The 15,705-nt window shown below is 45.5% G+C and overlaps 1 protein-coding gene across 1 annotated transcript in view; it reads right to left on the bottom strand.

The window, feature by feature from the left end:
* Nucleotides 1-12,900, bottom strand: part of fat4 (FAT atypical cadherin 4) — a 112,224-nt gene extending 99,324 nt beyond the window's left edge. Inside the window, exon 1 of the mRNA XM_085789225.1 lies at nt 7,331-12,900. Within this exon, the coding sequence (XP_085645351.1) occupies nt 7,331-12,433 (5,103 nt within the window). The 5' untranslated portion in view covers nt 12,434-12,900. The remainder of the gene's footprint in view (nt 1-7,330) is intronic.
* Nucleotides 12,901-15,705: the final 2,805 nt, after the last annotated feature.

The following is a 15,705-nucleotide window of genomic DNA, read 5'->3' as shown; positions in this document are numbered from 1 at the left end:
ATGGACCTTTCTGATTGCGGCTGAAGAAACCCCTCCCCTCCCGGTGCAAAACGGTAAACGGCTCCCCTTTTGATCACGCCTGATTCTGCAGACCAAAGGAGAAAGGCATTTCTCGGAGGCCGAGATTAATACTATTTCTGTCGCACATTTGGTCTGAACATGTGCGCTTAAAGATGGAGGAATGACCCCCCCCCCCTCTCCCCCCCTCTCCCAAATGAGGCATGACAATCAAAGTCACAGAACAAGAGAAATGTATCTCTGATGTGAAAATAAACCTGATGATGCAAAACTCTGCCGAGCATGCACAGCTATGGCCACATCCATTTATTATTCTAACCCAAGGCCCTGTATTGACTTTGCATGAGGCAGAAAAGGGGCAAAAAATGAAATGAACAAAAAGAAAAAGCTTTTTGCGGACAGTCGACCGCAGAGCTGAGAGAGTTTTCTTTTAATATTCGCATACATTCCCCTTTATAAACACAATTCAGCGGCAAACCAGGTTTAAAAATAGTGTGTGTAAATAATTTTTTCTGTCTTAACCTGTTTAGAGAAGCAGTGGGGTGGGGTTACCACACCAGGACAATTCAGTTTGCCACAAAACACAAGACCATGATTTCTACAAAGTTAAAACAATACCAGAGAAATCTCAAGGTTGTTTATAGTTTTTTTTTTCTCTCTTCAGTTTACTTCGACTAAATCTGATGCTGCAAAACTCACGCAAGGTCCAAGGCCTGGGACTGAACCTCAATACACAGCAGGATTAAAACACACCAAAAACTGCGAATAACAACTATAGATACACAAACCTGATTTAAGACAATGCTATGCCATCCATCCATCCATCCATCCATCCATCCATCCATCCATCCATCCATCCATCCATCCATCCATCCATCGTCTATACTGCTGATCCATGCAGGGTCATGGGACGGAACCAAACCCAGGTGACATAAGGCGACAGGCTGCCAGTCTATTGCAGGGTCATTCACTATATCAAGCAAAATCATAATAATTGCTTGTTTAGAGACATCAAATGGGCCAAATTGGGTCTGTATTTCTTTAAAATGTCGACATCAGTGATAAAATGCTTTGCTTCTAAAACCAAAAACCACCTCAGTCCAGCTGTTGGCTGCTTTGCTGTGACATCACAAAGTCACAAAAGTCTTGACGTCTCATTTCAAAGCTCAGTTTCTGAATACAGGCTGTGTGCATTTCTCTGTGGACTGAGGCTTTGATACTTTCACAGTATTATTTGCGACCACAGACCTGCTTTATAATCCAGCCAACAACCAGGCAGTGTTAAAAGAAAAGCCAACCATGATAAACATGGATGATAAATTCAACTCAGCCATGTATAAACATCTGAATCTCCTCTACAATTAAGAAAAAAAAAAGAATTTTATCTGCTTGGTTGGTTAGATATTGAAAATGAGTGGTGAATTATGGGATTTAACAGACTTTGTGGCTTGTTGCCAATAAAAAAAAGTTTTGTTCCTCCATTACTAATGTGATGCTTGGCTTAACTTTATAGAACATGGCACAGCAGAACAATATGACCCCGTCTCTGACCTTTCAGCCAACAGCTTGACAAACTGCTTGTGCCATTCGCTGCTGCTTTCTGGTGTGAGAAAGTACGAGACAGCTGGTTGGACACCTATGGTTTTAAACTTCAATCAGTGAGAGAGCTCTATAGAAAAAAAAAAGCACAAAGCACAGTAACTTTAATATTCATCTAATGTGGTCAAGCGAGCTGGAGAGCAGCCAGAGGTGCTTAACACTTCTCCAAACAAAGTCCCACTGTGCCACAAAATAAATGGAACAAGACAAACACTAACAAACAGTCTCATGTAATAAAGAGGACGTAAACCGCTAACGTCATTAAAAAGCCTCCAGTCTGAATCTGCAGAATGTACATCACAAAGTATCCCAGTGATCTTATTTGACAGGAACATAATCATAATAATCTCAATGAAGCTGAATTATTTTGACTGTGGCTACCATTTTAAGTTTTCCTGCACTTGAGAAGGAGTTTGAACTTGTGGTCAGTGTGCATGCATGGGTGTGTGTGTGTGTGGGAGTGCACTCCTGGCAGCGTTTGCTTGCATGCATCTATGCATGACCGAACGTTTATCTAACTTTTATGGCGATTGTCTCGTAAAAATGGACAGACGCTCTGGGACAACCGGCGCTGCGCAGCACCGGCCTCGCTCTCACACACACACACACACACACACACACACACCCCGCAGGTTCACCCGGAGCGACCACCTACCAGGACGGCGCCCCGGCGGCAGATGCAGATGCGTCAGCTCCAGCGTGTCCGGCCAGATTACCGGGGTGAATTACAACCCCTTGTCTCGACTGGGGCGCGATAGCACCGGCGTTTCTTCGACACATGTGCACGAGGAAAGACGAGCGAGCTCAAAAACACGGCAATTAGACCATGAATTACAATACACAAGGATGCCGTTTGTTCTGCATGGTTCCTCGTCCAGTTCTTGTAAAATGGGCCTTCTGAGGAACATGAAATTTTTAATACTGAGCTTGTGGATAATTCAAATGTAATCAAGGCCTTTTTTTTTCTATTCAATTTGATTCGATAAGGAACATTGAAAGCAGCTCTTATGGGGGCTATCTGTAACACTGTTCGACCTTTCTCTGGAAACAGCACTCATCAATATTTCAGCTTTTATTAATACTCACACACAGACACTAATACACAAACAAAAACCAGCATCCGTATCGTATTGTCCGGCTGTACATGACCTTCTCCTCCCGGCCTGCTCGACCTGGCTGCCTGTGCAGGTTTTATATTTCAGAGCCTTTTTTTTTTTTTGCCCCCTCCATTTCCTCTGATGCCCTAATCACATTACCCTCCAAGTTCATGTTGGAGGAGGTTCAGCATCACCCAAACACAGGGAAAGCAAAAGAGGGAATGAAAAGAGAGAGTCAGACAGCGAAAGCAAAGAGACTTTGAAGTCGGCTGCCAATGAGATTTATGAATCAGACTGATCCACAACACAGAGACGGAGACCCAAACAGCTTCCCAGAGACACAAAACAGGGCAGGCAGACACAAAGGAGATGCAGAAGACACGGAGATACACGGCTTAACCGGGAGGAGGATGAACATAATGGAGCTCAGGCTATCCATAGCAACAAAAAGATCAACTCTAATTTCTATATCTGACTCAGCCATCTGCATTCCCCGACTGTGATGTACAAAAGCCTCCGGGGCAGGGAGATGGAGCCCCTCTTGCCCCCACCTTCTTAGGACATGATCCCGAGCCCTGTCCTCGCCTCCTTTCCTTTGCTAATATGCCTGTGTCTGCAGCTTCCCCTCCACCAGCAGCACCACTCCTCTTCCTTCATTCCCACAACTCCCAATAACACAGTCTGACATGTGCAGAACCCTCCCAACATAAAATCCTTCTTCCCTTCAGTCCACACAGTTTCTAACGTAACGTACATCCCTTAGCGGTGAGGGGAGAGTGGGGGGGGGGGTGGGAGGAAAGGTGGCTGACAGGGGGCATCCACACACACTCCTAAATCTGCCACGGCAAAGACGCTGGCACAGACTGAAAAATAACAAGAACGCCTCCCGAATCGCAGGCCGGGGCTGCGCAACACTTTATCTGCGGAGGAAAAACAAAGGAAGGCCCGCTGAGCTGCTCCGGCTTTGTTTACTTTCAAGGGGGGGGAACAATGCCTTTAAGAGGAGGGGGCAAGGACTGATGTTGCACTTGAGGGCCTCTCTGAGAAAAAAAAAAAACACTTAATTCACAGTGAGTTTAAGAAAACAGTGTGTAGCAGTCTGGTCTATAGGAGCTGAGGTGTCAGGGAGATTCCTATAATGTCTTCATCCTTCTGTGAAAGTATTTCACTTCTACGCTCCATGAAAAACCTTTCTGTGTGACTGAAAAACGGACTTGTGTGCTGCTCATGAGTGACAAATGTAAACAGCTGACTACAGCAACAAACACACCACAGTTGATGTGTGTCCAGGAGTCTTTCAAAATAAGGTTCAGATCCTAAGATATCAAATGAGAAAATCACAAAGAGGAGTATTTAACAACATTCTTGCATATTTTGGCAGAAGGATACGAACCTACTGAAGCAGAGTGGAGAGGAGAGTTACACTGCAGGAACATTTTGATACTGCTCATTGCTATGAGAAGCTCCTAATATATCTGTTGTGGAACTAAGCTGATTACAGCTGCAGGCTTATGATGTTTTTGGTGGAGTATCCCTTTAAGACCTGCCTCTCATACAACTATTTAAGTAATTGATTCTTCCTATATCTCCTTTTCAAAGTTAAATACAGCTACAGTGAACTGAAAACTGACCTGTAGAGTACTCTGTGACGGAAAGAAAGGCTCCCAGGATCGACCTCTGCACTTGTTTTCATCTGACATCTCCAATTAAAAACTAACTCCGCATGTTGGAAATGGACCAAATGTGTCAAAACAATGAGCCTTGCATGATAAAACTTCCTTTAACTAACAACAGGGGGAAAGAATCATTTCAAGGGTAAGTTCATGCTCAGTCACATGAGCAGATATTATCTTCCTCATTTCCCTCTAACAGCTGAAACCTTCAAACATGCTCTGCGCATCGCTGCCCCCGGTGCAGGTGCTTTGTCTCTGCCCGCTGATGTGAAACACCTGCTGTCACATCACTGATTAAGACCGCTGCCAACAGTGCAACCAACACCTGAAAGTTTCAACTCACAGTCTGCCACAGGTGATACAGTGTGACTTTACCCGCTGTGAGTTATGGGAGGGGGAGATCGGGAGGGGGGGGGGTCGTCACTGCAGGATGTGATGAATCAAAACCTCGAGTGAGATAGAAAACATCCTCCTGAAAACTATGAATGGAATCTGCATTCACGCACAATGGATGAACCTGTTGCCAAAACTTTTTTTTTGTTTTTTTTTTATCAGCGTCTCATCATCTCCCGACCAGTTAGTGAGAGGAAAAAACAGGGATTTCTGGGAATGACGTCATTGAATAGAGGTCCAAAACTGCCAGACAGAAGCTACTGAAGTACAACAACCGTATTTTACCGTCTTAAAGTCTCTGCACAACCACATGTTGGCTTAAAGAAACATCCACCACACCTTAGGACATGACCCAGATACAGTATGAGACACAAGGGCACATACAGTACAGTCCTGCATGCAACAAGTGATCTGATCAGTAATCGCTGAGGTGCCAAACAGGTCAGGAAACAACCCAGAATCCTCTGTTGCAGGGCCAGCGAGGTCCTGTGTTGTTTAAGATCATGGCCATCGATAAAGCATGTCCAGCTAAACTCCCTTTGTTTGAGTGTTTCCAAAACATCACACATGGTGCATAGCTGAGGGAAGAGAAAGAAAAAAATGCCACTTTTTCCCCTCATGCATCCAATCAATGGGGAGAATGGGAAATGGAGAATGTGAAAGGGTCACAACCCCAGGGATGGAAATAATCCCCCGGTTGCTACCGGGTATATGGTGTATAAACACTGCACTGGAAAAACATTAGTCTAAGTGAAGGTTTACACTATTGTACCACAGAGCGCTTTGAGGTTTCATTGACAGAGGAGATTGAAATAGTCTGAGTGTACGAGTCCGACCTGTTCATTTGTGCTGTTAAAAATATAGCTATAAACGCCTGCCCACTCAGAAATATAAAAAAGAGAAAAAAAAATACAGCCCATATTTCCAAATGTGGAAGGTCATTTGAATTCCTCTGAGTTATTAGATCTCACGCTTCTCATAGTGGAGTGATTGACTATTCAGCCAGGTGGTATGGTAAAGCCATCTCTCTAAGGGGTGAGAAAGTTCAAGCAAAGCATGAAAGCAATCTAGAGTTTAAAGTTTGGGAATGGAGCACCGCAGCGCTATATTCTCTCATTAGCCCGACAGTAGAGTCTGCAGGAAAGCAGATTGCCATCTTCGCTGCAGGCAAAGCGAGAGAACATTTGATATTCCCATTTGGCCCGGGTGAAACCCTTTAAGTTAACTTAGCTAACACGATTTTGCCAAGTAATCCTTGATTTCAATAATATGCGCGTTTGTCTCCAAATAACTGATTGCTGTATTGGATTTCAGATTCAATATCTGCAGTGGTTGAAAAGGCATCAATAACAACTGTCAGAGGCACCCCGCAAATCTAAAAGTCTTTTATCATTTCACATCAGGCTTTTTTTTTTTTTTTTTTTTGAAAAGCAGTAACACAAAGCACATTTATGAAGAAAAAGAGAAGGTGGCACCTTTATTGGGCTCTGATGAAGTATGTGTGTCATCGAGCCTGTAATAACGTGGCATTTTAAGCCCCTGGTTGAAATTTCCAAAGCATATATAGAATCACATTTGTTTTTCATTTAGGCCTCGGCCACACAAAACTATGTTTAGACTTCCTGCACAACACTTTAGAGTATTTAACACCATTTTTTTAAGGGAGGTGCACAGCATAATGCAAACTCAGAGGACAGCTTAGGTTTCACTCTCTCTGCCCTCAGCGTCTTTTCACTGAGTCTTAAGAGGTCACCCAATTTTAATGGTCACTTATTGCCTGTGGAGCAGTTCCTGGTGGTATAAAGGCACCCCACAAGACCACCCCAGTGCCAAAATAGCCTAAGGCTCAAAGGCTCAAAGTAATACTGGTACTGATGATGCATACCTGGAAGACCATATGAATTACTCTCTTTTTCATTTCTACTTGAGACACTGAGGAAACCATCACAGGCTTTGAACCTGAAACAGGAGCCTTGAATGATTTATGCCTACAGTGGGGAAATTAAAATTGCTCTTTTTTTTTCTTTTTTTGATTTGTGCAGTTCATATCCGCTGATAAGAACATTTCTGTTCATGAGAGCACCAGAGGAGGCTGTGGAGAAGACATGCAACACTCATTTCCCCTTCCCAGACTGCTTCGATATTAGAGGAGGCACATTCAAGATGAATTGTTATGGCTAGTATTTTTTTTGGAAAAGGGGAACAATAAAGTTATCATGCCAAAGAACAAGACCTTCTTACTGCCTGTCCAAGAAAATTATGATTTAATATAACGCAGAACTGTGCGTGAAAAAAGGAATTTAATTAATGAGCAGACAAATGCAAGAGGTGGCTCTGTTCTTTGTGTGACTTGGACAGTCTCACCGCCCGTTTTTTTTCCAGTTCAAACCTTGATCTCATTACACTTATTCCATCCAAATGTCTCTTGCAAATGCCAGTGGGTGAGTTCATGCCCTCTCCTTGCCAAACAGATCAAATAGACCAATAACACAAAATATAAGGTGGCTTTCCAGTACCTGTAGAGAATAGAAAAGTCAGCAGTACACTAACCTCAGCACGCTGTGTTCTGGGCTGGCTGGCGTCTGTCTCGATGGCGTACACATCCACCAGGTAGAGGTCGGAGCCTTGTTCTCGGTCCAGCTCTGCAGCCGTCTGTATCACTCCTGTGCTGCGGCCGATGGTGAAAAGGCGCCCCACGGCTTTCCCACCGCTGCGCACTGCCACGATGAAATACTCCACTTTGGTGGCGGAGCCGCGTGGGCTCGACGCGTCCAGGGAGATGACGTTGGTGCCCGGCGGCTGGCCTTCTTTCAGGATGGTGATGTATTTGGGCTGGGAGAAAACGGGCCCGTCCAGTCCTTGGAGGATGACGGTCAGCTCGGTTCTGGAGGTCTTGCGGTCGTTGCCGTGGTCGGTGGCCGACACCGTGAGGGTGTACATGAGTCGGGACGGTACCAGCTGGGAGGCCAGGCGGATATCGCCGCTGTACCTGTCCATGATGAAGGTGTCTGAGTCTCCTTCCACCAGCTCGTACTCCACTTCCCCATTGGCGCCCTCATCAGGGTCAGTAGCGCTGACCGTTGTCAGGATGGAGCCGATGACTATGTTGGGCTCAGCCACATAAGCATTCGGGGATATGAAAGTGGGAATGTTATCATTCAGATCCGTGACCCATATTGTGACGTTTTTCAGGGCAAAGCGGCGGAATTCAACAGGAACCGCCTGGTCGGTGGCTTTGACGGTCAGCTCAAACAGGTTGGAGAACTCCCTGTCGATTTCCCTGGCGGTATAAATGAGCCCAGAGCTCGAGTCGATGCTGAAGTGGCTCCCCCGTGGGATCTGCTGCACTATGGAGTACTCCAGCTGCCCGTTGATGTCTGCATCCGTGTCATGAGCTGTGATTGTCATGACTGAGGCTGAGACAGGAAGGTTTTCAGGGATGGATTTGAAAATGTCACCGGGGGTAAATATAGGGGGGTTATCGTTGAAATCCCTGACCTGAATGACCACGGGGATGGAGGAGGAGCGGGGTGGTCTGCCATTGTCCTTAGCAGTGATGTTGAGTTTGTAAAAAGATTGAGTTTCATAGTCCAGCCTTTTAACTAAGAAGATGCTGCCGGTGTTGGGGCTGATGCTGAAGGTGCCGTGGTTGTTTGTGGCTGTGATGCTGTATGTTATGTCTGCATTTTGGCCTGAATCTGCGTCAGTGGCGGTCACAGAGGCCACCAGCTCTCCTATCCTCATGTTCTCCAAAACATCCACAGACAGCGAGGATTTGGGGAAGGAGGGGGAGTTGTCATTCTCATCCAGGATGCTGATGCTAAGCATGCAAGAGGAGGACAAAGGCACAGCCCCAGCGTCGACAGCAATGATTTTCAAAGAATAGGAGGATGTTGATTCATAGTCCAGCTTTCCTACTAATGTGACCTGTCCAGAGCCGCCATCAATAGTGAACTGCCCCTCCTCGTTGCCCTCGGTGATGTGATAACGCACCAGTCCGTTTTTGTTCTCATCCACGTCAGAGGCCGAGACTCTCAGCAACTGTGTCATGTTCTGCGCCGACTCTGAGATGGAGGCCTGGTAAATGTCTTTGGTGAATTTAGGCGGGTTGTCGTTGATGTCTTGTATGTAAACTTGCACTTTGGCCTGGTCTCTGAGGGGCTTGGGGAGACCCTGGTCTGACGAGACGACCACGAAGCTGAACACGGCGGCGCCTCTTTGTCTCATGAGGGACTCGCGGTCCAGCTGCAGAGTGCTGGTCAACTCCCCCGTGATGGCGTTCAGCTCAAAGTTGGACTGCGGAGTCTCAAACGTGTATCTGATCTCACTGTTTGGGCCAAAGTCCTTATCCTCGGCGAAAACCCGTCCGACCAGGGACCCCCTCTTCTGCTCTTCCTCAAAGCGAAACACGTAATTGGTGCTGTTAAAGAGAGGCCGGTTGTCGTTTACGTCGTCTAGAATCACAGTGACATTGACAGTGGCGCTTAGCGGCTCCACAGCTCTGTCTTTGGCCACGACCACCAAGTTGTATCTGTCCTGTATCTCTCTGTCCAGCTCTGCTTTGATGTACAACTGCCCGTCTGGAAAAATGCCAAACACATCACCTGTGTTGCCACCAGCGATGTCGTACATAATCTCCCCATTTAGACCGGAGTCCTTGTCGGTGGCCTCCACTTTGAAAAAGCGGCTGTTGACGGGCTCAGACTCCAGGATGATGACCTCATACGAGAGCTGGTCAAACACCGGCGAGTTGTCGTTCACGTCGTAGACGCTGACGATGAGGACGAGGCTGGAGGTGTGCTGGGGGACCCCCATGTCTGATGCGATGACCTCGACCTCGTAAGAGCTGGTGGTGACCTCCAGCGGCCCGGTCAGCGTGATGAGGCCGTGTTTCTCATGAATATGAAAGAGGCCCTTGGGGTTTTGTTTGAGGCTGTAGACCACCATGCCGTTGGTGCCTTCGTCAGGGTCTGAAGCTTTGGCCTGGAATATGACGTGACCTGTGATCCAGTTCTCCACTGCGCTCACATGCTCCACAGCGTGAATAAAATGAGGAGCATTATCATTCAAGTCCTTCACAGTGATGTTGACAAAAGCCTCTCCTGTGATCTCCCCAGCTCTGGCTACAACTTTCAGCTGATAAAACCCCTGCTCCTCTCTGTCTATCTGACTGGACGCTGTGATCTGACCTGCACTGTTTACAGCAAAAAGCCCCCTCTGGTCCCCTGAGGTGATTAGATATGAAATATTAGTGTTCAAATCTACAGTGGTGGCTGACACCGTCCCTATTACTGTTCCTATGCCAACATTTTCAAACATGACAAAGCTGTAGACTTTCTGGCTGAACACCGGTGGGTTGTCCTGTGTGTCTATGACAGTTACAGTCACGATGGCTTGGGTGTGAGAGCGCAGGCCGCTGCCATCTGCAGCTGTCACCTGCAGCTGGTAAGCAGTCTTCTCCTCTCTATCCAGGGGAACTAGTGTGGTTATTTTCCCCGTGTTGCTATTAATGCGGAATTTGGAAGCATCTCCTGCTGTAATTATATACTTCACTGTGCCATTTCGACCCAAATCGGGGTCTGTGGCTGAAACCGTGGTTACATAAGAGCCCGAGGGCTCGTTCTCTTTCACATTGGCAAAATACTGCACAGGGTAGAAAACGGGCCTATTGTCATTGATATCTTTCAGGGTGATGTTGACTTTTCCTACAGAGTGCAGAGGGGGGCTGCCTGCGTCTGCTGCCTGGATGTGGAGTAAGTAAGAGGCCTGATCCTCCCTGTCTAGCTCCACGGCTGTGCTTAATCGCCCTGACACGGCATCCAGGCGAAACAGCTCCTGGACGCTGGCTGGAGTCTCTGCATCAAATGAGAACCGGATAGTTCCGTTGGCCCCGAGGTCGTCATCTGAAGCAGAGAGCAGCACCAGCTCAGTGCCAGCAGGAGCGTGCTCCACCAGAGAAACATGATATGTGCTCTGCGTAAATGTGGGCACTTGGTCGTTCACATCAGTGATGTTGACTATCAGCTTAGTGTAAGAAATCTTGGGCTGCAGCCCCTGGTCTTTGGCACTAATGTTGAGCACAATTTCAGATGCTTTTTCCCTATCCAGCAAAGCGGCGCTGGTAACCAGACCACTGTTTTCACTGATGGAGAACCAGCCCAAAGCGTTTCCAGACACCAGGGAGTAGCGCAGGTTGGCATTCTGCCCAGAGTCGCCATCTGTTGCAGAAACCCCTTTAATGTAGCTGCCTTTTGGTATGTCTTCACTGATATCTACTCTGTACAGTGTTTCCTGAAATATGGGTGGGTGATCATTGATATCATTCACAAAAATAACTAGACTGGCAAAGGAGGAGCGAGCCATGGGCTTGCCATTGTCTGACACAGACACAGTCAGGTTGTATGAGGAGATTCTCTCTCTGTCTAACACACTGGCCACTTTGATCAGACTCAAATTGGGCACAGAGGACGTGTGCACTTCAAAGTGTCTCTGCTCGTTGCCTCCTAAGATTGAAACAGATATGTTTCCATTAGCAGTCGGGGAGTCTGAATCTGAGACAGTGAGTAAAGCCACGACCGTGCCAATCTGTGCATTTTCATCTACGGAGGCAAATTTAGAAGTTGTGGGAAAATACCTGAACTTCACCACGGGGTCATTGTCATTCACATCTAAAAGTTTTATTGTGGCTTCTGTTCTGCCAGACAGAGCAGGCACCCCGTTATCTATTGCATGAATAGTCAGAGAATATTCTTTTTTACTCTCATAATCCAAACCCTCTTTTATAATAATAGTACCTGCTTTAGGGTCAATTTGAAAAGGCGTCCCCTCATCTAAAAAGTACCTGATTTCAGCATTGGCTCCCTCATCCTGATCTGATGCTGTGATCTGCAGAATACTGGAACCCACTGCTGCATCCTCAAAAACACTGGTTTGATACTGGTCTTGCTCAAACATAGGGGGGTTGTCATTGATGTCTTGAATGGTGACGTTTACTTGCAAGTAGCCAAACTTTTTGGGCTCTCCTTTGTCCTCCACTTCAATCAGCAGCTGGTAGAAGGGAGTAACTTCCCTGTCTAAGCCTCCGGTTGAAACAAGGTGCAAGAATGCCCCCTCTCCACTAGGATTGACTGTAATATCCAAGCGGAATTTCCTCTGCTCGTTGCCTTTCACTATTCTGTACGTGGTGTGATCGACTCCGTTACTTCCAATGTCTGAATCAGTGGCGGTGTCCAGGATGACTTGTCTGCCGCTGCTGGCGTCCTCCTTGAACGACACCACAATCGACGCGTCTGGAAACACCGGGGAGTTGTCGTTAATATCCAAAACTACTATCCTCACCTCCGTGGGGTACGTGGGTTGGCTGGACAGCACCACGACGTTGATCACATCACTTTGCAAAAGCTCCCTGTCAATCACCGACGAGGTGTAAATGACTCCCGTGGTGCCGTTAATTGCAAAAAGTTTGTGGTTCTCGCTGAAGCGGTACGTGAAGCTCGGCTTGGTCTCTATCGTGCCCACGTAGGTCCCGATGGGCTGCTCCTCCGGGACCCGAAACTCTTGACGGACTTGGCTGGATGCTGAGTACTGCGACAGAGTCCATAACATCAGTAAAATCAAATGAAACCGGCCTAAACTCATACCTGCGAGCGCCATGGTCAGTGAGCCAGTCCACCTTTCTCAGACAGAGTCCATGCCTATGATGCATCAACTTTACCGAGGCTGGACGAGACACTAAAGCATTGTATTCCAACAAAAAAGTGCAGAGAAAAGTCAATGGTGAAAACCCAGCAGCAGCTCTCCACACTTCTTCAGTGTCCCAGAGTTACTCCAGGGGTGCTCCTGCTTGGTCCTGCGCTGCGCACTGTCTCAGCGCAACAATGTCATCTGAATGGAGAGAATGATTCCTGCAGATCAGGGAAGTTTCATTTCAACTCCAGCTCAAATTTTGCATTTTCGAGACAAAATCAAACAATTCCTTAAAAAAGGCGAAACAAAACTGAAGCTCCGTGCTCCGTGGAAGAAAGAAAAAAAAAAGTTTATCCAAAGTTAGGGCGCAAGGAGTGTGTGCAGGCGGCTGAGCCTATACGCACCGTCCCGTGGAATAACGGTGCAGGCGCTTCAGTCATATTGTGCTCAGGAGTCCCACTAAGTTAGGACAAAGCTGGAGTTCGGCAAACTCCCTCCCATCACTGATCCCATTGGATAGCAGTTCTCCTGCCCGCCCTCACACCGCCTTTCTCTCTCTCCATTGTGCAGCGCAGCCCCGTTGTCCCCCCGGCTTGTGGAAGAGGACGTCAATCAAAAGAGACAGGTAACGATGCCCGGAGTGCTTTTAATTACCACCATCACAGATGATAATAGACTAAAATGTTAACACAGTGACACAGGAGCTGAAAACAGAAAAGGAAAGACACACAGTGATGTGATCATGTGAGATAAAGACTTCACACATCTTTACAATGAAGCGATATTACAAATACTGGTGATAATATGTGGTTAAACTCGGCATTAATGTGAAAATGTCACTTTAAAATCACTTTTGAATAGCGACATGTCCTATCTGAGATATTACAACGTTGCTTTAAATTACATAAAAGAGTTAAAATATCACAATGATGTACCATAATAAAGATGATAAAGTCTACATGAATATATTAGAGACAGTGATGCCAGTTAAAGAGCAGAGGCAGTGTAAGTTTATTGGTGAATTATTAAATGCAAATATATTTGTACTGCAGATTTAAAGAAAAACAATGATTTTCTTTAACATTAAGTTAAAAATGAACAATCAGTTACTTATTTTTCAAAGTACATGACACATCAGTTCATTCATAGTTTCCATTTCTGTGTAAAACTACTGTATACCTGAAGCCTATTGTCTCCTCTAAAGGAAACTGTAACTATATGAGCTATATTCACTTATTTTGGCCAACTCCTGTTAGTATGAATATCTTCCAGTGGCGATTATGTGGCTAATTGAGCCTCATGTTGATGTTTTCCCCCCAGTGGTCCTCCCATCAAGTTCTTAACTGTGAGTAAATAGCTCCATCTAGCGGCCAAATCGTGGTAGTGCTGTGTTGCACCGAGGTCCTGTAAAGAGCAGGGGGCAAATGTTTAAACATGTGTGTGACCAACATTTAAATTAAATAAAAGGCTGGTAGTTTTTAGACTTTGAGGTACTTTTTTAAAAATATAAATAATCATACACACATGTACAAATGATGTAAGCACACGGCTGTCAGGAAACAAAAATCAGACGGCAGAGTTAGAGCCGAACTTCTCTGATTAAGGTTAGTTATTTATAATTCTACTTATGTAAGAGTAGTGGTTGACCCTGTCTGTGATGTAACATGACATCATCCATATTGACTATTGATTTCTCTGACCATATCTTTCAACAGAAGAACAAGATTCACCAGAGGATAGATAACTTCTATCGCCGCAAACTGCAACCTGGACGACGGAGCACATCTTTTGCAGATTCACATTTAATGGCAGCTGGTTTTGATTTTCAGAGATGAGGCTGAGATCTCGGTGTCCTCCGTGACATTTTCCAGATGTACTTTCTGTGAAAACCAGTTATTAAATGTTCAAAAAGCCACGGATATGAAAGCTAATTTTTCCAGCTTCATTGGCTTCACGTTGAGTGAAATATAAATACGCAAAAACACAGAAGAGACATTTAGAGCTGGAGCGATGCAAAATTATATGTTGGTTACAACAGCATTTGGATGAGGTAAGAATTACAACAAATAGATTATAGACAATCTGGACTGCAGATATTTACAAAATATTAAACAATACTATCATCCAAGCAAATGATGTGGTTTCATAGTCAGCCTTTAGATCATTCTCACCACTATCCACAGAGCTGTTTCAATTCTACAAAGAAATAAAATGTCAGACAGAAAGAAATGCAGATTATGTTTCAACTTTCAAGATAAAACATCTTTAACCACAATGTATAAATCTAAGGCCTTGCATATTTGACTCTTAATTGCACGAATACATGATTGCATACCGGCCGATCACTTCTACAGGCCAGTGTTTACAGGCTCGGTGAAGAGGTTGGGCTCAGGTCAGACAAGTTCATTGAAAAGTATAATTGCAGCAGGAAGAGCTGTTTGAATTTTTCTGTGCAGATGATCCAGGAAATAAACCCCGGTGCTGAACTCCTGCGCTGCACTTCATCTGTCCTATGAAATAACATTACAGAGGATAATTATAACCCTCCTGGTTTTGAGAGACATAAATGTTTATTCAGGTTCGGTATTTGACAATTTGTGGCTTCCGTAATCAGGCCGTTGGCTGCCTGGATGTTAAGTAGGACATGAGTCAACTAATGTAATTGAATTAGAGACTGGGTTGGACTGGTGGTAGCTGCTCAGCCGGCGCAGCCTGACACAGATTCAATGTTTTGGTAGCAAGACGGAGCATCAAAGTAGATTACTTCCTCACAGGAGACATTTAGCTAACCTGATTACTCTGGCTAAGCCTGGAGCTCTCAGGATGCTTTTGATATAAATATCAAGTTGTTGTTATGTTGGAGCTAATTCCCCGATGCCTGACTGATGCTTTCGAGCGCTGTCACCGAGCAGAGTATTAATGTTGACGGAGTTGGAAGGAGATGTTGCACTGGAAACATGAAAATACAGTTGTGAAAAGACACTTGAGATGATGATGCTGTGTGTGAACCCTTTCACTACAGACTGTAAAGATGCCTATGAATGATTCTGCTATCACGTCTCATCATAGAAATGCTGTGATAGTGAAAGTCTCAGTCTCAGAGCTGAACGGTGGTTAAGTCTTTTGGTAAGGAAGTATATATGACCTAATATTTAGGTAAACCTCTGACTATTAATTTGGTGGCACCATAAACTCCAAGTCTCCACTTTTCAGGAAAAAAACATTGGTATTTTCTGTCA

This window comes from Trachurus japonicus, chromosome 10 (assembly GCF_045865225.1).
Source record: "Trachurus japonicus isolate A0001 chromosome 10, Traja_1.0".
NCBI lineage: Eukaryota > Metazoa > Chordata > Actinopteri > Carangiformes > Carangidae > Trachurus > Trachurus japonicus.
Note: the sequence above shows the minus strand (reverse complement) of the source record. Positions and strands in the feature narration are given on the sequence as shown.